The sequence below is a fragment of the Aythya ferina genome, assembly GCF_964211825.1.
Source record: "Aythya ferina genome assembly, chromosome: 2".
Taxonomy (NCBI): Eukaryota; Metazoa; Chordata; class Aves; order Anseriformes; family Anatidae; genus Aythya; species Aythya ferina.
The window spans coordinates 161,198,281-161,224,901 of NC_140297.1; the positions used below are offsets into that span (position 1 = coordinate 161,198,281).

General features: G+C 43.9%; 1 protein-coding gene across 37 annotated transcripts in view; it reads left to right on the forward strand.

Annotated features, from left to right (window-relative positions):
- The window catches only part of SCRIB (scribble planar cell polarity protein), a 117,123-nt gene that overhangs the window by 72,469 nt on the left and 18,033 nt on the right, over positions 1-26,621 (forward strand). For 7 of the 37 annotated variants that reach the window (XM_084509176.1, XM_084509154.1, XM_084509189.1 and 4 more), the window contains 13 exons: positions 609-728; positions 978-1,034; positions 4,083-4,142; positions 4,890-4,973; positions 9,076-9,483; positions 11,710-11,778; positions 15,949-15,999; positions 16,606-16,647; positions 17,507-17,635; positions 18,969-19,076; positions 20,831-20,990; positions 22,481-22,649; positions 26,433-26,522. In XM_084509176.1, the coding sequence (XP_084365302.1) occupies positions 609-728; positions 978-1,034; positions 4,083-4,142; positions 4,890-4,973; positions 9,076-9,483; positions 11,710-11,778; positions 15,949-15,999; positions 16,606-16,647; positions 17,507-17,635; positions 18,969-19,076; positions 20,831-20,990; positions 22,481-22,649; positions 26,433-26,522 (1,547 nt within the window). The remainder of the gene's footprint in view (positions 1-608; positions 729-977; positions 1,035-4,082; positions 4,143-4,889; positions 4,974-9,075; positions 9,484-11,709; positions 11,779-15,948; positions 16,000-16,605; positions 16,648-17,506; positions 17,636-18,968; positions 19,077-20,830; positions 20,991-22,480; positions 22,650-26,432; positions 26,523-26,621) is intronic. The other 30 variants (XM_084509162.1, XM_084509183.1, XM_084509155.1 and 27 more) reach the window with 27 other exon arrangements.

Below are 26,621 nucleotides of genomic sequence, written 5' to 3' on the forward strand. Positions count from 1 at the left end.
ATTTTCCAGCCTTTCGCTGTAGATTTTTTTTAGAGTTCCCACGTTTCGAAGTTTGGTCTCCTGCTGTATGAACTGGGAGTGATTGCTGGTTCATAAATCAGAAGTCTCCCAAGGCTGTGTATCTTCTGCTGATTACAGAGCTGTTTCACTATATCACTGCACTGACTAGAAATGTAGTTTTCAAACTAATTGTATCTGGTATATTTTATGCCCATTTTTTCTTGTACTGACTGATGTTACTTTTAAAGTAAATTTCTGTCTATTGGAGATCACCTTTCCCCACAGGAAAACACACATAGCAAGCCTGTGCCTTATCAAATTTCTGAGGTTTAGCAAGTAAGCTTTTTTTTAAACCTTCACTAGATTAGATTATGTGCTCAGTTCTTGGTAACCTTACCCTTTTCTGTACCTGTTTCAATTCAGATTCTTCTTTCTTAGCCCTCAATTTCCTTGTGTAACTGACCATTGAAATGAGGTTTTAAGTTGTGAAACAGTTCTGACTTGCCTAGGAGCGTCTTAGTACTCTACATCTGGTAGCCCAGGATATATAATTTTTTGTATGGTATACTATGGGCTTTCACCATGTTTATTCCCCTTCTATTTTGTAGATGTCTCCAGGAATTATTGCAAACCCTTTTGCTACTGGTATTGGGCGTAAGAATAGCCTAGAAAGTATCTCGTCTATTGACCGTGATTTAAGCCCTGAAGAACTGGAGATCCTACAAAAGGTGAGTATTCTGGCTACAGCTGGGAGAATGATGTAGAGTGGAAAAAGTTTCCAAAAATCTCAAGTTTCTCCCTCAGTGCGTGGAATCTGCAGTATAATGGATAATGGACTTCCTTTTTATGGGATCAGCAGTTCCCAGCACTTTTATCAGGAATACACTAGGACATGACTGAAATCTTCATGAGGCTGCAGGTGCTCCATGTGAGGAGAGAGCACTGGGTGAAGTGGCTCTAATTTTGGTCTCTCCTAGGAGATGGAAATGGTGAGAGAAGCAACTCAGTGGGAGAGAGAAGAAATGGAGAAAGTGGTGAGAGACTTTTCATGTAGTGGAATCTGTTCTTGACAGCAGTTCTGCTAAGTCTGTGAGCCCTAAGGAGAATGCCACAGATTACCTCTACCTAAATGTGATTGCCGTGGGGAACTTTGGGCCGTCTCTCTCCATAGTGCACCTCTCAGTTATCGTAGTTGCTTTTTGGCTTTGCCATACCTTCCTGTGTACTTCTTTGATGGTACTTACTGTTATTTGTGGAGTTTGTCTCTGTTACCTGCAGGTACTTTCTGACCAAGGTTTTCTCAAAGCTGCAACTTTGAGGAAAATGGCATATTATTTTGGAAGTCCCACTTTAATCAGTTCTGTGTATACAGCACTCCATGATCAGACAGAGCTTTTCTGAGCAAAGATGAGAACACACAGCTCAAAGTTGCACTGAGTTTGAAGAATTGACCCTGTTAATCAATCAGAAGTTTGTGCTCTTCAGTTTACATGGCCATTTTTCTGATTGGTCATGAGAATTTTGTATTTCTACTCATTCTTTCAGTCTTTCACAGAAATAGATTAGTAGAGACAAGCCCCTCAAGTACTTAGGTTTTCTAGTTATCCTTCTTAAAACTGTAATTTATCCAGTCAGATCCTTTTTGAAAATTAAATTCTTCAGTACTGTCAGTTGTAAATCTGTTCTCCTGGCAGATTAATGTGTGTACATGTTGCAGGCAGTTTTTCAGGTTTCCAATTTAGATCTACTTTAATATTTCTGTAGGTTCTATTTGTAGTTGTAATTCCTCAGCTGAATGGATTTCACCAAACCTGTTTTTTTTTCTGTGTGCGTGGTTTTTGTTTTTGTTTTTACATTTGCTATACCCCAAGAGCGCAGTTTTGTTGGCAGTTCTGGACGGAGATTATCTTTCTAGTTCAGTTAACATTTGAGATTTTATTTTTTTATTGTTTTGGAAAAAACAATATTGTTTTGGAAAAAACAATAATGGGTACAGGCTGTAATAGTACAGAACAATGAACAAGAAAACAGCCTTATGACCTTTCAGTCATGCAGTGTGTAATCATTAAATATATGTATTTTATATTTACATAATCCTACCCTGTCTTCTGGTCCATGACTGGTATGGGCTATGCAGGAATATGACTTTATGAAAGACTGGAGCAGAGAGACAAACAGGTTTCAGCATGTTACAGATCCCTTTTGAAACTTTTTTCACCTCTGTTGGCATAAAGGTTGGTTAGATTGACATCACCATGTGCAAGAGTTGGATAAAAGCTGTCTGTCCTAAGGATCTGCAAGGTGTTCTGATGGTGTTTGAGACCTATACGTATAGGAGAAGTCTTCCAGTGGACCATATAGAATACTAGAGTAATTCAGGCAGAAAGGGACCTCTACAGGTCTTTTGGTTCAGCTCTCTGCTCAGAGCAGAGCCAACTTCGATAAGATTTATTCTTTTCACATAAAATTCTCCTTCCTTGCCTAGGAAGGAAAGTAGAGTGGTATGTTGCGATTGCAGAAAAACTATTTTTGTAGTGTTACTGTTGCAGCAAAGAATATTCCTACCAGTTTTAAATTGGTAGCATATGGATCTGAAAGCTCTCTAATAGCCTTCAGATGTTAGAAGTCATTACTCATATTTCTAAAACCTTTGGATAAACCAAGAGCCATTCCTGCTTCAAAAACATGTAGCTCTGTCTAAGCAGGTTGCATTAGTTCAGTCTTAGGTAGGTAAAGGCTTTTCCAAAATTTATGCTGAGATTACTTAAAAATACACCCAGAAACTGTCAAGACAAACAAACAAACAAATAACCACCGAAGGACAGAAAAGCTTTTATGATTGAGTGGGTAGCCTCGGCTGCCTCTCATTTTAAAAAGTACTGGTGGTGTTATGATTGCTTTTTATGAAAAATTTGAACTTGAAAGATTACTGTGAGTTTGAATATCCAGTTTCACGGATAATACTTGTCCAAAATATGTGTAACCAGTTCTAGTGTAGACTTTAGCATAAGTATCCCTAAATATCCCATTGGGTCCTGTGATCCACCAGAGCATTATTGCCTTCTCATGTCTCTCATTATTGTCTGGAGATTGAGGGTGTGATGTGAGGCATTGATTATTTGCTAGTGGTAATGCAAAGAGGTTTTCAAAGAGGCGAGCTAGGTGCATACCAGAACTTTCAGGTGGCTCCTTCTGCATTTCTCAGATGTATTTCCAGCCTTGGGATTTCTGGACCATCTGGGTGCTGCTGTTTGGGAGCAGTCGAGAGGGTTGGAATACGCAATAGAATGGAGAAATTATGCTCCTTTTGTCCACAGCCTTTACTCTGCAGCATAGGTTCTGGGGGAAAAGTCACAAAATGCACAGATATCATTCTTCCATTATGACAAATAACATATATTATTACCTTCGTCTTGCAATTTTGAGGCAAGGCTGTAGTAGGGTGTGTGAGATTAGTCACTGGTGACTCTTTTATGATATTCCTGTGCTGTGCTAACCAGATGGTTTTAAGCCCCGCCTACAATTTCTGTCTTTCTATAGCCTTTTGGCTGTGATGCTATTAACAAGCATGTGATTTTTTTACATCTTTTTCCTTGATGGAAAGGAAAGGCCTGTGCTCTTTAGATTTGTTTTTCCATTCCCTCAAAGCTTCCCCAGTCTGTGCTCTGTCAAGATGTCTGTTCTAGCAATAAGCAGTCTTCTATCCCTCAGTGATGTGCAGTTTGTGCTGTGTGGGCAGCTTTAGCTCCCCTTCCTTTTCCCCAGGATTGGCCCTGCTGAGGATCTTAGAGACATCTGCCCTCTTCCCCTCCTCTGGTGACAACCTGGCTTGTATTGTGTAAGGTGTCTGTTCCCATTTGTTTTGCTGGCAATAACCCAGCTCATGCAGAGTGCTAACTTCTCTTTCCCTGAGCCCAACTCGTGCTGGATTTCTGCTTGTCCCATCCTGGTGCCAGCCCTGTTCTGTTCATGCCTCTCTGTTCTCCCCTCAAATTATTGCCCAGCATGGTGCTGACCTCTTTCCCTCTCTCTTTGCCTGCACTGCTTGGATGCTGCTCTGACTCTGTCCTGTCTCATGGAAGGAGTGGATGCGTAGGGAGCGGGAGGCAGCCACACAGCAACTTGAGGAGGAGGCGGCGGAGGTGAGGAGCATGGTGGGAGGGTTGGAGAGTCATAGAAAAATGCCACAACTGGATTTAAAGGCTAGAAAAATATCTAAAGGTAGAAGCACTCATTCCCCTCAGTTTGTGTTTTCACCTCACCCCTAACCCCCCCCCTAAAAGACTTGAGAAGATACCAGGAATGAAGAAGTCTTTAATGTGATTGAGAAAGTAATGCTGTAAAATAGTGGCTAAAATTTGAAAGCCAGACAAATTCAACTGGAAAGTAAAATAATACAAAAGTATACAATGAGTTTGAGTTAAGGTAGAGAAAAGATACCACTTGCTCAAATAATTCCATCTCCAGACTGGAAGTCTTTCTGGATGCTATTTAAAACAAAAACCAATCTGGTATGTGTGTATATCATATGCTTTCCTCCTCCTGTAAGGGAATGGATGTGTGCACACTGGGGCAGGAGAAATGGTGAGGATCTATGCACCAGTGGATGACCAAAAGCCCATGTGGCATGATTCCAGCAGTTTTTCTCAAGGCCAGCATCTATTGTGTTTCTCTATGGATGTGTTTGGAACACTTCCAGGTTCACTTCCAAGTGTGGGAACTTCCTGCATAGTTTGGAAATAAGGTCTTGGTTATTACTAGGGGTGGTTTCCTTTCAATTGCTCTCTATAGTTGATTTAGTTGACTTTTGGCCTGATCTCTTCCTGGTGTTTGTGTTGTTTTTGTTTGTTTGTTTGTTTGTTTTTGCTCCCCCCTTTGCCCCTCTCCAGAATATCACGAGTGAACCTTTGAGACTGGACTATCGGACCCTGGCTGCTTTGCCCAGCAGTGGCTTACAGAGAGTCAATCGCACTGTAAGTGAGGGGCTGTTGAGTTGTGGGTCCCTGCATGGGAGAAGCTGTGATCATCCCCTTACCTGCCCTCACCTTGTGCACTGGTGTGAGAGATGATGGTCCTCTCAGCAGAACTGTAGTAGACTTCCAACACTGAAATAGGAGGGAGCTGTAACAGGAAGATTAGAATTAGCAAAAGAGGAGAGCACAGAGACAGGTTGCTTCCCATTTTGGAAAGGGAAGCGGCCTCTAGTCGCTGAGACGCAGAAGAAGGTGTTTCAAACAAGGCAGAAAGAACAGCTCAACAGGAGAAAAGAATATGTGTGAATGAGAGTGTGTGGGGCGTTGTCATAGAAGGGGGCAAGTACTGAAAGCTGCAGAATAGGGAGGGGAAGATTATGCTGGACACAGAGGACAACAGTATTGTGTGCAGAGAAAAAAAGGGATGTAGGGCACTGATAGCAAATGTATTAAAGCAAAATCAAGACCCATCTAGAACTGCAAAAGGCAAAGTAGGAGTGATTGCATCATCACAGCCTTGGATACTTCTACCTCTCTGCATTTCAGTCCCTGATATACAGTGGCAACTCGGTAAAGAGACAATTCAGATTTCACACATTACTGTCATCCATCTTTCCTGTGTTCAAAGTCTCAGTTTACCTCTCCATCTCTGTTTCCTTTGGTCTTGTTTTGTCCTCCCTGTATCATACCTATTCTACTGTGTTTCTGCCTGCTTCTTCAGAGACACATCCTGAGTCTTAACCTCTATTCCTTTCCTGCTGTTGCAGCTAGACCACCCCTTTGCTGATATCATCAGAAGCTAAGTATCTCTTGTCTTTCCACTGCCACCAGACCTGATGTTTTCTGTGTTCCCATTCCACTGTTTCAGGATCATCTCTTTTACATTTACTTGTCTCCATTACATCCATACATGTCTTCTCTCCTATTCGTCTGTCCTCTCATTGATTTCAGGCCCTCTTGCTTTTCTACTTTCACACTGATTAGAGATCTTCTTTGCCGTCAGCTATGACTCATATTGTTACACTCCATGCTCCCCAGCTTTGAGTTTTCTCTCCTGGCTGTTCACAGAGAAAACTTTTATCAGGAAAAGGTTTAAAGTATTTGTAGCATCTCTTCATGTAACTTAGTAGCTGGAAGCAGGGAGATAGCCAGCCCCATGCAAGCAGCTGCCTCTTGCTGAACAGCCCGTGTCTTCCAGGGCAGAGCAGCATTGGGGAGCTTGTGCCTTAGCGGTCTGTGTCAGCCCAGGAATGCTGGGCACTGGAATGTGCAGCCGGACACATTGGAATGCCAGGGTGTAAGGGCGCATCTATAAATGTCCCATCTCAGGGGAAGGGCCAATTAGTGCCTATGTTTATCTTCTTCCAGCTGTCTTTTGCACAGCCTTGTCTTTGCTTTGTTTCAAAAAAATGTATCTGCTCAGACTGTGAGATATGGGCTTCAAGGCCAGCAAGGTTCTGGCTTTCCTTCAGTAACTGCACCTAGCTTATTTGATGACTGACTGGAAGATTCAAGCATGGATCAGTCCAGCCAGCAGAAATCCCTGCAGCTCAGTTAGCAGGTTGTCTATCTGCAGATAGCCTGCCTGGATTAAGAGGGCTAATACTATTGCCCTATTCCCATGGTATGTTTCTTTTTCTTCCTGTACTTAGCCCAACTCTCTCACCAAGTACTATTTCCTAAGCAGCGTCTTACATATCTTCTGTTGCTGTGTAATGCCCTGCAAGGGAGTGCAGGGCCTGCTGTTCTTCACACTGTTGAGCAGGAGTAGGTGCAGACCTCTGCCATATCTTTGCTGTAGTTTGCAGGTGGATTTTCTCATGGGGATGCCTCAAGAACTGTGCCTAAAGAAAGGGCAGATGGTTGTCCAAACTACAAATGTTCAGTTGAAAGCTGCATAAGAATATTCTTCTCAGTGATGCCCTCTGGCCATGCCAGCTTCTCAATAACTCGGTCTTGCAGAGCACCTAGTGCACTTGAAATTCAGGATAATACCGTCACATTAATAAAGGAGCTGTCGTAGTCTCTCATTTTTCTGCATATTACAGGCATGAAAACTATACCCATGAAAGATTGTCTAGCCACAAGAAAACATTTAAACTCTTATTTTGCTTTCTGGACTAAAAGAAATGGAGAAGACACATCTCTCAGTAACAGGTCACCATTGATATTAAATTAATAATCTCTACTATCTAGTCTGAATTTCTTCAATTTCTAGTCGTTGATTTTTTCTCTGTAGCAGTGAGATTTCAGGTTAGGGCAAAGTGATAGATCAGAACTGCAAATGCATTTTCCATGGAGGATGCATGGTAAAATAGTATTGGCCTCTCTGCTGGACTGTGGAGTGACAGAGGCAAGGCTGGGAAAAGCACACTGCATTGCCAAAATCTTTGCTTACCCAAAACAGAAATTGTTACTTGTTTGATAAAAATAGTCCACTGTGGAGAGGAGAGAGAAGGGCATCCTGCACTAGAATACAGTGCTACAGCAGTAGTGCTGGAGATTAAAGGAGGAATGTGTGAAGCTCAGTTCCAGTCATGTCTGTGAACAAAACAGGGCTTTGAGGTCTAACAGACCTCATGGAGTCTTAGTGAGATGACCACCTCCACAGTGCCATAAAAGTGTCATTTATCTTTTTTCCCTTTGTGTGAGCAGGGCAGGCCTTCGTGATTTTGGGATTCATCTGGAATACACGTTGGTCAGTATTGTAATCTCCTGTTTAGCAAGGGAAAGTGGCAGTAGTGAGAGAGTGGTCTGCCTGTAGGACGAGCAAACCCACATTGCAGTGGTGGATTGCTAGTAGTGTTCTCATTACTGCATCCACAAGCAAACAAACAAACACTGTTCCTGAAAATACTTTTTGTCTGGTGTAACTTTGTGTGTACTGCAGCTCTGCTAGTGTAGATTGTGGCATTTTGTGAAAATAAGGTTGGATTTTTGGTTGGGGGTGTGTGAATTGTTTGATAGCATTCTTACATTGGAAAGTGACATAGCTACAATAACAGTATTCCTAAGGGTAGCACAGGCTTCATTGTCTGAAGAAATGTGATAGGACCCAGGGCTCTGCCATCTACTGCATTAGGTTGGGTTGGGATTTAGGGGCTGGGGGAGGGCCTCAGAAATTCCTGAGCCTCTCAGCTGCCATTGTAGTCACCAGTCCATCCAGCCCTTGAGAGCTATTTTTGTGACTGCTGCCGTGACATAGGAACTGTAGAATGTGCTCTAAGCAGAAGGGGTCTTTCTGCTCCACAGCAGGCAGTTGGACAGAAGGAGTTTGGAACATTGTTCTGTGATTATCTCTGCTTCCCTGAAGAAGGCTTTGGCTGGGGTAACAAGCACTCTTTTATAGTATTAGAAGAGGAAAGGTCAGTGCTTCGTCTTGGATGGGTACAGTTGATCCTAGGCAGAACTGGAACTCTGTTTCAGTTCTGCCTTCAATAAGAGTGCTGAAAGAGATCAGTGCTCTGTTAGCTATTATTTAGCTCTCTGGTACAAGCAGTTGATAGCATATTGATGAAATGGGACCATAAAAAGAATGATTGTGCATGCAGATATGATGGATCTGCTCAGGGTGAGCAATATGGTGTTATTGTGTGACTGTATGGAAGTGCACTGGAGCAAGATGGGAGATGTTATTCTGTAAGATAGTGCTGGAGCTACTTGAAAGTGTGCTGGGGTGAGACGGGTGATATTTGGCTATTTAATGGTGGAGCTGAGAATGTGCTGTCGTGACGTGGAACACTGTGTTTGTGCAGGTTTTGGCAGTCACTTTAGCTAAGGAGCAGCAGTGTTATTTTCGAGTTGCTGAAATGTAAGCTGGAGTATGTATGAGAGCTGGAAAAATGCAGGAGTATGCATGTGCCTGTTGATTACTTGGTGTATGTATTGCATGCTGTGAGAAAAAGTCCTCTCTTGGAAATTGTATTAAGGATCACAAAGTCGGTGATAGAGTAGAAGAGAGGGAGGGGATGGTAGTATGGGAAGTAGTACTGATATTCTTCTCTCCCCTATCCTTCAGCATCAGCAGCTGCTCTCTATTTTCTGCCTCCTCTCCTTTACTCTGTTCTCTTCATTTCTTTCTGATCATTTTGTTTCCTCGCAGCTTATTCAGTATAATAGGGCCAGCTCCAGAATGGAGGGTGACTGCACTATGCTGTCTCCACCAGTGGCCCAGGATAGCCGGGACTCCTCCCCAGAAACAGCTGCAGGCCTGATCAACAGACGTGTGCCTGGCCTTCCCCAGGACCCTGCATCACCCAACCAGTGTGCAAGTGGGGCAGAAAAGCCCCAGCTAGACAAGCAGGATCCCACTGGTTGCCCCCTGTCCCAGGACCAGATGCCAAAGATGCCAGAACAAGAGTGTATGATCGACTCTCAGCCAATCCTCTTCAGTGAGAACCCCTTTGTGGTGGCTAACCGAAAGGGGAAAGCAGCAGGCAAGGCTTGTCTGGGGGGCCCACCCCTGGGCTATGGCAGGGAGGGAGTGCTGAAGACCAACCTTTACTTCAAGGCAAGCAGTCCCATGGCGTGCTGTGTGTGGCATGCAATCACACAGTTAAAGCCACTTGCCTCCTACTAAACCACCGCGCATGCACTGGGCCCCAGATGCCAGGCAGCACGAGGCCTGTGCAGGGGCTGGTCCTATCTAACATACGTGCTTCTGTGTGCAGTGGCAGTCATTCACTGACAGTCAGTGAATTGTCCTCCAGCCACTAACGAACCCCAGTTGTTGCCAAGTATGCATGCTGCTAAGCCCCTCTTCGTGAGGAGGCAGTGATGTAAGGACTGGGGAGGACCTTCTCTTTCCTCCTCCCTCCCCCCAGCTCCACCAGTGTCTCTATGGGCAGGCAAAAATCAGGAACAGTAGTGTTCCTTGTCTACAGTAGTTGTGAGAGCAGGAAGTTGGCAGGGCTTGTAGAAGAAGGGTAATGGTGTCACACCATGTGTTTGTATCTGGGCCTGAACAAACACAGACATTATTAGACCCCTGAAAGCTAAGAGGCAGTGCAGCTGACTTAGTTAATCTACAGCCCAGGAGCATGCTGTTCCTTGAAGTGACATGTTTCAATATATCTAGGCTTTCAGTTTTCAAGGGAGAGCTTTGCTTTTCACTGTGGAACATGTGTATTTATTTTCTTCACTGCTGCACAGCAAACAAGTAGCTGAGCAAGGACGACTAGGCCCAAAAACTTGTGTGCTCCAGGTTAGCACCACACCCACTTCCCTTCTTCCTTTATGAGCCTTTTGGTAGATGCAAAGAGCAAGAGAAGCAAAAGAACACTAGGCAAACACCATACCCCACCCAATACATGCACACACACAGAAGGAAACAAATCAAAACAACACCTAGCTATAGTTTTCTTAGATGTTTATAGCCTAGTTCCTTGGTGAGAATTTGTTTTTCACATATGTGTAGGCATTTTAAGAATAGGACAAGGCATGCAGTGGCACCTCTGTAACCTCTCAGTATATTCAAAGTCTGTGCTATGGACATAATAGGGACATATCCACCTTCAGAGTTAATGATTCAAAAAAGCAGGGGTTACAAAGCACTGGCCCTTTTTGAAGGCAGGTTTTATGCCAGATCATCTATCATCAGTTAGCTTGAGCTAATCTAATTCCACATTGCTGTTGAAAGGGATTGATTCCCCTTGTCTGTATGTTCTCCTGTGTGCTTACACCAGAATTTTGTGTCAGCTGTGTTAGGAAGCTTAAGTATTTTCTTTGCAGAATTAGTTTTTTTGTAGAACGGCTCCCTCCTTGATGGATTGGTAGGCTGTGTGTTGTCGCATAAGGAAGGGTTGGACAGAGGTACTAAGAAGCAGGGTGAGTGAGAGCGTAGCAGTGGCATGGAAGTAGATGTGTTGAGACTGCCACATCTCTGTCACTACAGTGCTAAGAAGAATCAGATGTTTTCTGTTCTTCAATATAGACCTCAGATTACATCTCCTGGCTTGGTCAGTAGAAACACAGTTGCCCAAGGCTGACCTGAATCCAGTTAACAGGATTCACTAGTACATGAGTATGGTATTAATTGCAAAACCCTATTTACTTAAACAATTCTGTAAATCCCAAACAACTTGTTTCCATCTTTAGGCATCTAAAATACTTTTCAAATCATGCTCCTTACTCATGTGCACAGTATGGTAATTATCGGGGGCTCTGCCGTCTTGTTGCAGCTGTTGGGGTTGGCTGTAGGCTGGCTCTCTGCCAGAACATTGCTGGTCATAGGCTCCTGCAGAAGGGGTGAGAGCCCTGTCTTTCCTATGCTCGTCTGGTCATAAAGGGTCTACAATGGTTGTGGCTGGGGATGAATATTGTCTCCTTTCAGTTGGGAGTGGCTTTTGTTGCTTGGTGTCTATACAACACATTGTCTGTCTTAACTGTGGTCCAGCCTGTTGAGGCCTAACAGGAAGTTAGGAGGAGAAGATTCCAGGAATGCCTTACAAGGCAGAAGGCTTCAACCTAATTCAGTTGGCCTTGCAAGGCATTTTGATGTGATCTGACTTCTAATGTTCAATGTAATTCCCTTGCTATTTCTGGTACTTTTTGCAAGTTTCTGCCACGTAACAGCTGTCATTGGACCAATGCTAACTCTGGTTTCTTGTGGTGAAGTGACCAATAGCTGGCATCAGGCCAGATATCAGTGGTCTCCCTTGCCTGCTGCTGTCACTGCAAAGGGAGATACATGGACGTCGCTGCTGTACAGTAACTAGCTTTGTCTTCTCTCTTGCAGGCTCCTGCGAGTGAGTCTGGGACAGGAATTTCCCGGAGGGAAACCCCCTATTCTCCTAGTAACCAGCAGGTGAGACTTCGCCCAGGACTGGCAATGTGGGGAAAGGCAGGCTGGCATGTGTCCAGGAAAAGACAGCACCAGGGCAGAAAGGTAGAAGAGGCCAAGGTTAATTTCTGTATTTCAGAGTGATACCTTTGTGGTGGTGAAATATCCACCACAGGAGGCATCTAGAGAGCTAGGGAAAGAGCTCTGCTTTTTCAAAATATCTTAGAGACCTAGGAATATAATTAGCTAGTCATAAATTCAGTGGAGAGTTATTGCTCTGAGGGTTAATGAGCCAGGGGAGTACCTAGAGTGACTACAAATGATAGTTGTCTGTCTTTTTTGAGAATGACCTCACCAATGCTTTACATGAGACTGTATTAAATGATGTCAATTGGTACTTCAGAAGAAATGGAGAAGTCAGGATTCGGAGAATCATCTCATGTCTATAAACCATTGCTACTTGGTCTCCCAGTCTTATCCCTAGTTTTGTCTGTGACTGCTGGCAACCAATGTCGTCTCTTCAGAAGAAAATCAAATCTGCAGCAAACAATTATACGTTAGCCTGCCTTTAGGGAATGATTTTCTAAAACACTGGTTAGAGGCTAGTTTTCAATCTGAAATGTGGGGTGGGTTTTTTTTGTCTTAATTTCATGCAACTTTTGATGTTTGACAGCATTATTTATCCTCGCAAACTCTTCTTACCCATATCAGCTTTGATCTTTTCTTTTAAATCTTTCAAAGTCTTTGATTTCACTTTTCATCCTAGGGCAGTAGGTTTCACAAGTTAAGCCTTTTGAAACGAGACCACTCTTTCTGAAAGTGGATTTTGAAATTTTCCCTTTATAGGCATTATGTGCAACTGCATTTTGTATTAAGAGGTTGTGGTGGTTTTACTCAGCTGAGCAGCTGAGTAAAACCACAACTGCTCTCTCACTCCCCCTTCTCAAAGGGAAAGGGGGAGAAAATACAGTAGAAAGGTCTCAAGGGTTGAGATACAGACAGGAAGATTACTCAACAGTTATTGTCACAGGCAAAACAGTCAGCATAGGGACATTAATGAAATGTATTACCTATTACTAACAAGCTAGAGCAGTGAGAAACAAACAAACGAAACTACAAACACCTTCCCCCCATCCACCCTCTTTTACATCATCCCCCTGAGTGGCACAGGGGAATGGGGAATCAGGGACTGTGGTCAGTCCGTAACACTTTGTCTCCAACGCTCCTTCACAGTCACTCTCTTCCCCTGCTCCAGTGTGGGGTTCCTCCCATGGGATGCTGTCCTTCCTGAACTGATCCTGAATGGGCTTCCCACAGGCAGCAGCTCTTCAAGAACTGCTCTGATATGGGTCTGCACCATGGGCTCCATCCATCAGGAGCAAAATACTCCAACATGGGTCCCCCATGGGCAACATCTCCCCCCACATCACCTCCTCCTGCGTGGTCTCCTCTCCACGGGCTGCAGCTCCAGCCCAGGGCCTGTTCCGGCAGGGAACTGCCGCAGGCCACATCCACCTGCTCCACCGGGGGCTCCTTCGCAGGCTGCAGCGTGGAAATCTGCTCCATGTGGGACCCATGGGCTGCAGGGGGACAGCCTGCTCCACCAGGGGCCTCTCCACAAGCTGCAGGGGAACTGCTGCTCCTGACTGGAGCACCTCCTGCCCCTCCTTCTTCACTGACCTTGGTGTCTGCAGGGTTGGTTCTTACTCCTGCTGTTGTGCAGCAGTTTTTTCCAGTTCTTAAATCTACACTCACAGAGGTGCAAACAGCATTGCTTACTGGCTTGGCTCTGGCTGGCAGCGGATCCCTTTGGAGCTGGCTGAAAATGGCCCTTATTTAACATGGAGCAGCTGCTGGATTCTTCACACAGAGGTCACTCCTGCAGCCCCCTGCTACCAAAATCTTACCACGTAAATCCCAAGATGATGCAATTCACCTCATTGAGCAAGCTAAAAATTAACAAAGAAAAAAAAATAGATAGCTTTTGTCAAGCTCACTGACAAAGGAGAAGGGTCAGGACCACATGGCTGGGGGTAGCGAATACAACTGTGGAGCTGTAGTCAGCAATAGCTCACTCCATCTTCTATTGCCTCCATAGCCTATCTTGCGTCTTCCTTGATTCTTAGATACTTTGATATCAAGTGAGCACCAGATACACAGTAAGACTGGAAGAAGATATTATTCATTAAAGTAATGGTATTTCAGTGCATTCTGTTTCAGCTCCATACATTCATTTATTTGCTTTTTTGACAGCAGATCCTCAGAGGTGTATTTTGGGCTGTTTACCTGCCAGTTTTCTTTGAGATTAAGGTCTTTTTATCAAGAAGTATTCTTGAGGTGAAGATGATACTCTTCATTCTACATTGGAAAGAAATCTAGATATTGCCAGCAATGTGCACTTGCAGCCCAGAAAGCCAACCATATCCTGGGCTACATCAAAAGAAGCATGACCAGCAGGTTGAGGGAGGTGATTCTCCCCCTCTACTCTGCTCTTGTGAGAACCCATATGGAGTACTGTGTCCATCTCTCAGACCCCCAGCACTAGAAGGACATGGACATATTGGAACTAGTCCAGAGATGATCAGAGGACTAGAGTACTTCTCATATGAAGAAAGGCTGAGAGAGCTGAGGAGGTCCAGCCCAGAGAAGAGAAGGCTCCAGGGACACCTCCTTGCAGCCTTTCAATAATTAAAGGGGTCTTATAAAAAAGATGGAGAAGGACTCTTTGCTCGGGTAGATAATGATAGGACAAAGGGGAATGATCTTAAACTAAAAGAGAATAAATTTAGACTAGACATTAGGAGGAAGGTCTTCACTGTAAGGTAGTGAGGCATGGGAACAGGTTGCCAGGAGACGTTGTGGATGCCCTATCCCTGGAGGTGTTCAAGGCCAGGCTGGATGGGGCCTTGGCCAACCTGATCACCTGAGTTGGTGACTTCCCTGCCTATGGCAGGGGGCTTGGAGTTATATAATCCTTAAGGTCCCTTCCAACTCAAACCATTCTATGATTTTGTGATATTAATTTACTCTGAATTTAAAGAACATCAGCTCTCATTTTTAACATCAGTTAAAAAACAAGCGCAGGTCTCAAAGGGTGGCCCTGTATCTGTTCACAGGGTGGTTTAGGCTGGAAGAGACCTCAGGACTAAGACTGCTTGGAATAGACCCAATTAGATCAGGTTACTGAGGTCCATGTCCACTCAGATTCTGAACACCTTCGGAGACAGACAGTCCAAATCTTTCTAGACACCATCTCCAATGTTTCAATGTTTGAGTACTGTCACTGCAAGTTTGTTGATTTGGGTGGTTTTTGTTTGGGTTGGGTTGGGTTTTTTTGAATTAAACTAGCATTTGGTTAGAATGTCCCTAGTTCCAATGTGTCATGGGCAGCTTTTGTGATACCCCCAATGCTTTTTGTTACAAATTAGTGACTCGGGTTCTTGAAGATGCTTTGGTATCACAGTTAGTGAAGCATTAGTCTAGTGGTATTCTCCAGTTAGTGGTGTTCTCCACCTGTGTTATGGACATGAGCTTTCTGTCACAATTACTTAATTTAATACTTTGTGAATCAAAGCCTTGTACAGCAGTCTCCTGCATGTCAGGTAAGATTACATGTATATCTGGTAGATTTAGTTCTCTTTGGACAGTGAATGTTACACAAAATGGAACGGGTCCCCCAGATGTGGCTTGCATGTTTTCTGGGATTTCAGGAGACTGACCTTCAGGTTGTTGCTCCAAAGTAGAAATTCCAAGAAATGGCATCTCTAATTCTTTGTCTCCATCTAGTTTTAATGTAAATTCATTGTTTTTGACATCTTGTACTCAAACCTGAATTTACAGGCTTATTTCAGAGCTCAGAGAATTATTCAGAGAAGTCAAGTCCTTTGTCCAGAGGCTGGTGTCGTGATGGTGTTGCCTGGCCTTGAGTTCTGCCAGCTTCTGATGGGGAGCAAGCAAGGTTGGGGGGGGAAGGATCTGTTTGTGGTGGGGTTGGGCATACATTTATGGGGAACGGCAGTGGGACTTCCTCCACGGCAGGCAGCAAGGACCTGCAGGGGGCACTGACAGCTCTGGGTAACTACAGTCTCTGTGCTGGGAAAGGTGCTTGTCTCAGCATCTCATGCAGGAACCCTGGTCTCTTCATTTTCTCTCCATTTTCTCCCCTGGCAATCCTCTGGCGTTACCTCTCTCCAGACACCTGCAGCCACTCGGCCTGCTCACCTGTCAGGCAGGGAGACCCGCTTTGTAAGTGCCCGTTGGTGTGCAGTGTGTGCTGTTGCTCTGTGCTGCTCTCACCTGGCACCGCTGCTCGTCTCATCTTCCGCCAGCTCTGCGCTCCCCAGCTCTTGGTCTTGGTGTGCACCGCGGGCTCAACGCAGAGAGCAGTGCCCAGAGCAGCCAGCCAAGGCATGAAAGGCTTTTCCCACTAGACACTGATGAGCTGGCATCTGGGAGTGCTTTCTGGCAGAGAAGCTGTGGTGCTGATGGCTTTGCTCGAGTGCAGTAGCAAGTGCAGAGTGCAGGGGATGTAAACAAGGGCCAGGATCAGCTGAGCCGGAGCAGAAAAGGAGAGGGTGGGGGTCAATGCATGGAGATGCACTGAGAGGTGTGAGTGCCTTCTCACATCACAGAGGAACTAGGAGCAGTTCCTCTTGTGGGAGGGCTCTGGACATGGGCTCCCCACCTGAAGAAGGTATTTGAGGGGTTGATATGGAACTTCAGATTTTCTCTGGTACAGGGGAGAGGGTTGTGGGTGAAGAGTTTTGTATATTTTTTATTTTTGTATGGAGCAGGGTTAGCTAAAGGGTTCTGGCTTGGTCTTCACATTTACACCTTTATTTCTGTTTTCAGGCTTCCATTAATTTCATTGCATCACAGGATGATAGTAAATCAGTAAGTACATCTGTTATGAGACTTTGTTGTAATGTCCTTATGCATTCTGCAGTGCATAGAGCTTACCTGTTCCTTCTGTGTGTACTTACTTTCAGCCCTGTAAGTTTCCATGTTGGCTCTTGTACTCTCCTTCAGTCCTCCATTATACATCAAGTTTGTACAAATGCACTTAAATATTCCTAATTTGATAACTTGATGCAAATGTTCTTGCAGTTTTTATTCCTGTTTACACTTGCAGCTTTCACTTGTGTTTTTGCTGGCTTATTCAAGTTCTGCTCCTAATCTTTTTAGTATGTGATGTTTTGTTCACTTCCATACAACAACCAGCAGTGATGGCATCTAGGTCAAATCTCAGACTTTTGTGTCCACTCATTGTTCCTATCTGTGTCTGCATTTCTAATTGGAGGCCTAGCTGGTTCTCTATTCATTTGCACTTCCAGCTTTTGCCAGTACTCATTTATCACTGATTTCCCAACTGCATCTCCCATTCATGACGCATACATTTGCCCAGCTCCAACATACTTGTGCCGTACCCCTCTGACCATTGTAGCTGCCACTTTTATGGCAGATTCTTCCCTGTGACCTGGGCTTTCTCTTTGTTGTTTCTGTTATCACCTTGACTTGTCTCAATCTCTTTGCCTGTACAAAGTACTTGTACCAGAGGCATTGCTTTGTGTTTGGTGTTTGCTTCAGTAGCTCAATTGAATTGAACTATTTGAAATGAGTAGAATTGAGCTCAGGTGCATGGATTTGTCTTATTCACTTGCATGCCAGAGACACCTTGCTCCCCTAACTTCTTGCCTCTCTTCTCTCTCTCCATTCCTCTGCTTTTTCCCCTACTATGTGATATTGACACAAGCAGACCAAGCCAGGTGTCATTCAGCCTCTTTCTCGAGTGCGTCAAAATGCTGCCTCACATAGTTCGGAGGACAGGGACAGCCCCAATCCCTTCCAGCAACCTGAGCCGTGCTCCAGTATCCAGAACTCTGTAAGTGGCCTGCAGTTCTTTCTTGCTAAGCTTGTCCTAGGCTGCTCTAGTGCCACTTTTTCTGGTGGGTAGGCTGAACACAGCCTTCCAGTGGTGTCTTTGCATTTTAAAGATCATGTGCCTTAGTTAAAGCTGGTTTTGAATTTGCGTCAGACTGGATGCCCTGATTAAGAACCCATACTCTCCAAGTCAATGTGTCCCCTTCAGCTTTCTAACATAAAAGAGCCTCACCAGCCTGCCTTGTGTCTTCACTTTTCCATTCAAAAATCTTGCATTGTTGAAACTGAATTGTGGCCGAAATCCTCATAGCAGTTAGTTTTAAATCTTTATTTATGAACTGTTGTATTCTGTTGAGGCATAAATCATTCAGAACGCTTTTCTGTCAATGTCTTGCATCTTGGAGCAAAAGCCAGTATCATCTCACCGATAGTAAGTTTTTTGATTTGCAAATAGTTGTTTTTCAAATATTATTTTTATCTGGGATGTATGTTGATGGGAGAGAAAGATTAGGTATTTTGGTCTTTGCCTTGGTAAGAATTGTCATGTCTTGTGTACCTGTAATATAGCTCTTCCCTTTTATTGAAACCTATATGAAAATATAGCAAATTACAGATGTTTCTCTGAATAAGTGAAGGGAAGATTTGAGATCAAAGTCTATTCTTCTCCAGATTATTGATCCCTGAGTGGGTTGCCACTGGTTTAGGAGGCTGTGACCATTAGCCTTGAAGTCTGCAGAACTATGGACTGGTCATTTTAGAAACAAGTACAATAGCCACTGGGAAAAAAATACAAAATAAATAGAATGAGACTGATGATGAGATGATCCCTTCTGACAAGGAAGGCTCATTTAGTCAGAAACACTAGATAAAGCCAGGGCTTATCTTCCATTTTCTAGTAGACTAAAATTGGCTAATTCAATTCTAAGGGTGGGTCAACTGTATATCTGCTGTATTCCAGCATCCAAAGCGCATTGATTCAAATAAGTGCATTCTAGTTGAATTGTTTGGAAATCCTTAAGGATCAAGAGAGAAGTCTGGCACCTTGGCCAAGAGATCAGTCACAAAATTCTGGTGAAGTCAGGGTGGATCTGTGCCACCACAAGTATCAGTCCTCCACCATCCAAGAAATGAAATGGGGCTATGTTACACATGCTGCTGTATATAGTGTCCACTGCTCACCTTTCTGTACAAGGCTGCAGTAGCTGTCCCTTCTGTATTCCAGGCTTTGCAGGCTGAGGATTTTGCAGTGTTTCCCTCATTTTCTGTTTGTTTTGTTGTTGTTGTTGTTTTATAAATCTGTGATTCTTTTTATAATTCTGTATTTGTCCCTTTAGCCAAAGCCACCTTCACCACCCTCTCCTGACGAGATTCCCATCAATGTCAAGCAAGCATACAAGACCTTTGCAGCAGTACCCTTGTCACACCCTCTGCTCGAGACACAGGTAACTAGTGCTTACTGGGGAGAATGTTGCCCAAACACTGGAACACACAGAAGATAAAACATTGCAAGTGAGCACAGGAAGTGGGAGAGTAGGAAAGAGGTAGCAACTTATTTACCCCAAAGAAATATGCTGTGTGTGATGTTGAGGATGAACTAGGTTCATGAGTTAAATGTCTTGACTCACCTTGTACACAGATGATTTCTCAAGTTCTAGCTGCTGTATCATGGTTTAGGAAGCAATTATTGATCCTGAAGTAGCTCACCTTGTATTTTGTATTATTAAATTAAATTATTTTCATCCTCCTCAAAGTAACCTATCATTCCAGGATGCTATTCCAAAATTTTTGAATTTTAACAGTGCTTATCTCCATTCAGTGGAGTGGATGAATGAAATAAAGTGCAGAGACCTTTGACAACTCTGCGTTTCTGGAAATCTGTGTTCTGGTCTTTGTCACTCATTAACTTTTTTCATGCATCCTTGGTTTCTGATTCAAATTTGGCAATGCAAATGTTAATAAAGATTGGTCACAAAACTGATCTTTGTAGTCTCAAGACTACAGATCTTTGCAGTTCTTTGTTTACAAATTTATATTATCAAATGAGGGTGTTAGATTAATCCTCACTGCATCTGTTTCATTGTATTTTTTTCCATTTATTTTCATGTTGTATTTTCATCCTTGAATATTTGTCCTAGAGCTTTTTACAATGCTTAAATTAGACTAATGGCTCTGCTTCTCAAATTGTTTTTGCCTACTTCTTAATTCTTACAATATATTAGCTATCTTTTAGACATAAATGTCCACCTACTCAAACAAGTCAATTAAAAAAAGATGCTTGTTGGACTTTGAGTTTCTTGGGTCTTTTTCATTCAGAATTCTTGAACGGTGATCTGCAGGGGGGAGGTTTTTAATAGCTCTTGGCAGTTCTCATTTTACCCTTACCCTTACAGTTTCTGATTTCTGGTTCACAGATGGATTTTGTGGATCAATTTCTTCTTTTCCCTGTAATTCTACTCTTCCAATATTCTATTATTTTATTCTGCTAAATAAGATTTTCTTTTCTTCCTGATAGTGAAATTTCCACTTCTTAGAAATAAATTTTACTTAGTTATATATTTGATTTAAAGAAAATCTAAGCCTCCATCTTAAGCTAAGCCCTCTGCTCCTGTTTGGTTCACTGATTTCCCTTTAAGTTTCAGTTTCTGCCCTTTTAAAATCGAAAACTTTTGTCACCATCTGTTTCTGTTTATCCCTCAATTAACTTAAATCCTCTTTGCCCACTACTCACAATTGCTAAGTCTGAAGCAGCCTTGCCTTGTGTTAATTCTGTGACTGTTCTGTGAACCAGTCCATCAGCTGATGTCCCTGACTGCTGCTGTTTTATATTGCATCATTGACACTTAGTTTTGGGAGAGGAGTGATGGTAGAAAACCCTCTCTTTAGAGTGTGCCCACTTCTCTGTAGAAATTGCCTGGTCAGACCAGCACAGAGAAATCCAAAACTGCCCTAGAGGTGAGTTCTGGTGACTGGAGCAGGAACTAGGACAGGGACTCAAAGAGGATTCAGGCTTTCGGGACTGTGGATGTGGAGACAGGATCACAGTGTGGGTACACACTGAAGGGCTGGGGAGGAGGAGGAGGGTGTGGGTATGGAGCATGTGAGTGGGGTGGGCACACACAGGGCGGTATTCAGGGTGGTATGGGAAGAGAGCCTTGGTTTGGTCACTCTGTGGACAGTGCTGGTGCATCTCCCACAGGTGCCGATGCCAAGTGGACTGCACAGCCCCGAGCAGCGATCCTTCCGTGAGAGGCAGAAGTATTTTGAAGTTGAGGTTAAGCAGCAGCAGATGGATAAGCCTCCCAAGCGTGTCTCCTTGGTAGGAGAGGATGACCTGAAGAAAATGAAGGAAGAAGAAGGTATGCTTCAATCTGTGCAGGGAAATTTGGCCTGTTAAGTGAATCCTACCTCTATGGGAGGCATGAGATAGCACACACGCGAGGAATCCAAGACCTGCAAAAGTGTGTGGGTGGTTATTAAAAAGGCCTGGTAACTGCTTGACTTATGTGAACTTCAATGAGTTTATTGGCTGCTCCACTGTTACTGTGTAAAACACAACCTCTAATCAGGACAATTCTGAGTACAAGAATTAAAAAAAAAAAAATGGGGAAGAGAAATCTCACAGTGAAGATTGCCCAGATAATAAATGAAATTTTAGCTTACTCAAGATGAAATATCCCAGTAAAGTACTTCAAAATCATCAGTTACATCCTCTGGATCTCTGCAATTCTAGCAGTTACCCAAAGATTTCTGCTGTTTTGTGCTACCTCTGCCAGCAAACTACAGCTTTAGAAATTTCTATATCTTGTCATAAAGATCCCTAGTCATGTTTTGAATTAGGCACACTTACTTGCACAAGTGTTCCACTTGCGGTTTCTTATTTTAAAAGCATTTAATAAAAGAGGCCAAGCATCATTATTAACTTCGCAGTTACAGTAGATTGGTCAGAACACCTGCCTGCAGAGAGTAGCCTATTCACAGGCCCCTTTTGTTCCTGTTCCTCTTGGGTCCTGTGCAGCTACCTGCCTGCCTAATGGTTCCCTTTGACTCAGTGCCAGGAGGAGAGGGTTTCTCATCACTCCAGTCCTGGTTTTGGCTGAGATAGAGTTGACAGAGTTAATTTTCTTCCTAGTGGCTGGTACGATGCTGTGTTTTGGATTTAGGATGAGAATAATACTTAAACATACTAATACTTTAATTGCCACAGAGCAGTGCTTACACTTAGTACAAGACTTTTCAGCTTCTCGTGCCGCCATGCCAGCGAGGAGGATGGAGGTGCACAAGAAGCTGCAAGGGGACACAGCCAGGGCAGCTGGCCCAAACTGACCAAAGGGATATCCCATATGATGTCATGTGGAACAATAAAATGGGGTGGGGGGTTGTTGCTGCTTAGGGAGTGTCAGTCAGTGGGTGGTTCTGCATCACTTTTTTTTTTTTTGCATATTCTAGTATTCTCTCTCATCCCACTGTGTGGGTGGAGTGAGTGAATGGCTGTGTGGTGCTTAGCTGCCTTCTGGGTTAAACTACAATAAGCCTCTAGGAGAGGAGGCTTATTGATGAGGGAGGGCAGAACTGAGGGAATGCAATTACATCTGAAACATTAGTGGAGTGGAGGAGAAACAAAGGAAATGGTGAAGAGCACAGACTTGAAGGGATGATGAGCATAAGTTCTGCATAGAGGCTTCATCGTTGTGGGGTTTTACTGAGTGTCTTGTGGTGTAAGAATCACAGAATCACAGAATTTTCTAGGTTGGAAGAGACCTCAAGATCATCGAGTCCAACCTCTGACCTAACACTAACAATCCCCACTAAACCATATCCCTTAAAAGTGTCTGTATTATTTTGACAGCTCGAAAACTGCAGCAGAAACGTACCCTTCTGTTGGAAGAAGAAGTGGAAGAGGATGAGATGATAAAACAAGTGCCTGAAATGAGCATGCAGTCCAGTGTCATCATTGAAGGAGTTGAGTACAAGATTGAGAGACTAAATGGAAGGAGCATCCAGCCTCCAGGAACTCGGTAAGACAAGACTGATAGTTCAGTGCCACCTGCATGTGTCAGAGGTGTCTCAGCATCAGTAATTTTCAGGGAAGAGGCTGGATATTATCTCAGCTTCAACATAAAACCACACAGTATGGGGTTTTGTTTTTCCAGCTCTTTCTTTTCAGAAGAATACCTTCTAAAGCTCTGTGCTTTGGAATGTAGAACCATTGATTTTTGGTGATAGATAACTTGTGATAAGCCTTGGTGCTGGACCTAGCTTTGATTTTTTAGGGTATTGATTCCTGGTTCTCCTGGACTTGTTCTCCATGTTGTTTTGATGTTGTTTTCTCATTCTTGGGCACAGAGCTGGGGAATGAGAAAAGGCTTCTCATAAAACTTCAAATAAAAATAAGGCTGCAGTAAATAGACTAAAACTAGAATAAAACTGCAGCACCCACCTTTGGATTTGTCCTTATCTGACTTCATCTACCTGAGCATATTCAAAGCATTTGTCACTGTCCTCCATGATATCCTTGTCTCTGAAATGGACACACAAGGATTTGACAGATCGACAACTCAGTGGGTAAGGAATTGGCTGGATGGTTGCACTGAAAGAGTCAATGCAGTCAATGGCTCAGTGTCTAGGCGGAGATCAGTAACAAATGGTGTTCCTCGGGGGTCAGTATTGGGACCAGCACTATTTAACATCTTTGTTGGCAACATGGACAGTGAGATCGAGTACAGCCTCAACAAGTTTGCTGATGACACCAGGCTGTGTGGTATGATCGACATGCTGAAGGGAAGGAATGCCATCCAGAGGGACCTTGACAGGCTCAAGAGGTGCATCTAGTGAACTTCATGAGACCAAGCACAAGGACAAGAAGGACACAGAAGTATTAGAACAAGTGCAAGGTCCTTTGTCTGGGCCAGGGCAATCCCAAGCACAAATACAGGCTGGGTGAAGAATGGATTGAGAGCAGCCCTGAGGAGAAGGACCTGGAAGTGCTGGTGGATGAGAAGCTCAACATGAGCCAGCAATGTGCACTCACAGCCCAGAAAACCAACCATATCCTAGGCTACATCAAATGCAGGTCTAGGGAAGTGATACTCCCTGCTACTCTGCTCTCATGAGACCTTGCCTAGAGTACTGTGTTCAGCGCTGGGACCCCCAGCATAAGAAGGACACGGAAGTATTAGAATGAGTCCAGAGGAGGGCCACAAAGATGATCAAAGGGCTGGAACACCTCTCCTACAAAGACAGGCTGAGGGCGTTGGGGTTGTTCAGCCTGAGAAGACCTTATAACAACCTTCTAATACCTAAAGGGGGCTACAGGAAAGCTGGAGAGGGACTCTGTCGGAGTGTAGCGGCAGGACAAGGAATAATGGCTTTAAACTAGAAGAGGGTAGGTTTAGATTAGATATAAGGAAGAAAGTCTTTACTATGCGAGTGGTGAGGCAGTGGAACAGGTTGTCCAGTGGTTGTGGATGCCCTATCCCTGGAAGTGTTTAAGGCCATGTTGGATGGAGCTTTGAAGAACCTGGTCTAGTGGAAGGTGTCCCTGCCTGTTTTGTGTGGGGTGAGGGTGGGAGGGATTTGGAATTAGATGATCTTTAAGGTCCCTTCCAAGGTCTTAGGTGACCTTGCTTGAGCAGGGGGGTTGGTCTAGGTGATCTCTGGAGGTCCCTTCCAACCTCAACCATTCTGTGCTCTGCTCTGCTCTCGTGAAACCCCATCTGGAGTGCTGTGTTCAGCCCTGTGGTCCACAGCACAAGGACACAGAAGTATTAGAACAAGTCCAGATGAGGGCCACAAAGGTTATCAGGGGTTTGGAGCACCTCTCCTGTGAAGACAGGATGAGAGAGTTGGGGTTGTTCAGCTGGGAAAAGGCTCCGGAAAGACTTTCTGACAACTTTCCAATATCTAAAGGGGGCTTACAGGAAAGCTGGGGAGGGATTCCTTGTCAGGGAGTGGAATGATAGGACAAGGAGTAATGGCTTTAAACTAGGAGAAGGTAGATTAAGATTAGATATAAGAAAAAATCTTTAATCTGAGGGTGGTGAGGCAGTGGAACAGGTTGCCGAGATAAGCTGTGGATGCCCCATCTCTGGAAGTGCTCAAGGCCGGGGTTGGGTGGGGCTTTGAGCAACCTGGTCTAGTGGGAGGTATCCTTGCCCATGGCAGGGTGGTTGGATTTAGATCATCTTTAAGGTCCCTTCCAACCAAAACCATTCTATGATTCTATGGCTTTCTCTTCTGAGTCTGTGTTACAAATGTATTTTTTTTCCCAAACACTTTTTTTGGGGGTCAGTTTTACAGAGGCTGAAAACACTCATATTTGTTTTTCTTTTTTGAATCTCATTTCTCTCCATTGTTTCTATCCAGTCTCTGTTGAGCAATTTCTCACACGATGAATGCACTGAGAATCTTCCACCTTCTGTGCTGACCTTAGCCTATTACTCATCAGCTCTAAAGAAGGACATCAGCCAAATGCACACCAGCTGCTTGGTTTGATACGAAGGCCTTTCTTATCCCTACTCTTTTCATATTGAAATGTGGGAGGTTAGAGAACAGGAAGCCTGGTTCCATCAGATTGCTTTGCTCAGCCAGCAGTGATTTTAACAGTGAAAGGCTCTGAGAATGTGTTCAGCTTCAAGCTTACAGTGCTTACCTGTGTAATAGGCAACCGCTTATATAAGACTTATATAAGACTTTTGATTCATGCTTGTACAAAGCAGAGGTAATGGATTAGGTGTGTACATCTAGATGTGTACATCTTGAAATTTTTTTTCTCGTCATGCTGAAACAGAAACTGGAATTTAATAAAAATAAACTTGAGCAGTAACAATAAGGGCTCAAACATTTAATAAGTTTTCTGACTGCCAGCTGAGCTGCGGTGACTGTGGGCATGTGCTTAACCTCTGGAAAGCAGTGCTGTGTGACCTACAGTTCAGCTGATCTGACATGCAGCAGTTTGTTTATGAGCATAAATCCTCAGTGTGTCAAGCAGAGTGTGCATAGTGTGGCTGCAATGAGAATCATGGCTCTGAGATCTCTCAGGATTTGTCCCTAGCCCAGACATGCATTCACTTACAACTCAGGAGGATTGATCATCCTTTGTTAACATTTATGCATATCTGACATCAGCAAATGAAAAAGCTGGAAGTAGCCATACGATGTACATGATAGGGCTGCCCATCGTGTACAGGAAGCTGGAAAGAGCCAGACTAGGGCAGGGCAAGAACTTGTCAGCAAGCCCAATGTATTACATTTGAAGAGTGTGTGTGGTAGTGGAGGGGGCACGGTTGACTTCTAAATCACAGAATGACAGAATTGTAGGGGTTGGAAGGGACCTCAAGAGATCATTGGGTCCAACCGCCCTGCCAAAGCAGTTTCCCTAGAGCAGGCTGCCCAGGTAGGCATCCAGACGGGCCTTAAATATCTCCAGAGAAGGAGACTCCACAAACTCCTGGGCAGCCTGTCCCAGAGCTCCGTCACCCTCACCGTGAAGAAGTTCTTTCGCATGTTGGTGTGGAACTTCCTGTGCTCCATTTTTTAACCATTGCCCCTTGTCCTATCCCCACAAACCACTGAGAAGAGGTTGGCAAAAATGAGGAAAACTGAATGTAGAGAACATGAACAGTTATGAAATCAATAAAAAAATGCTTGCAGCAATGGAAAAAAAAAGCTGTTCTGCAAAAGCATTAAGGGTTGTGTCTTCAAACTGAACTAGTTACTGCATTCTAGAGCTTGGATATTCTGAATACTCTTTGGATATGCCAGCCTACGATACTGTTAACTGACATGCTTTTGTGGTCTAGGTCCTCAGAGGTTAATGAGAACAACAGCTCACAGAGGAATTCACTGGAAGAGGCAATGAAGCCTGAACAGAGAACCAACTCTATATCTGGGTAAGTAGATGAGCAATGTCGTTTGCGTAGAAACTGCCAGATGACAGAGCAGGTGACTCCTACTTTTTAGCAAATACAGGGTGTGAAAGGAAGAATTTT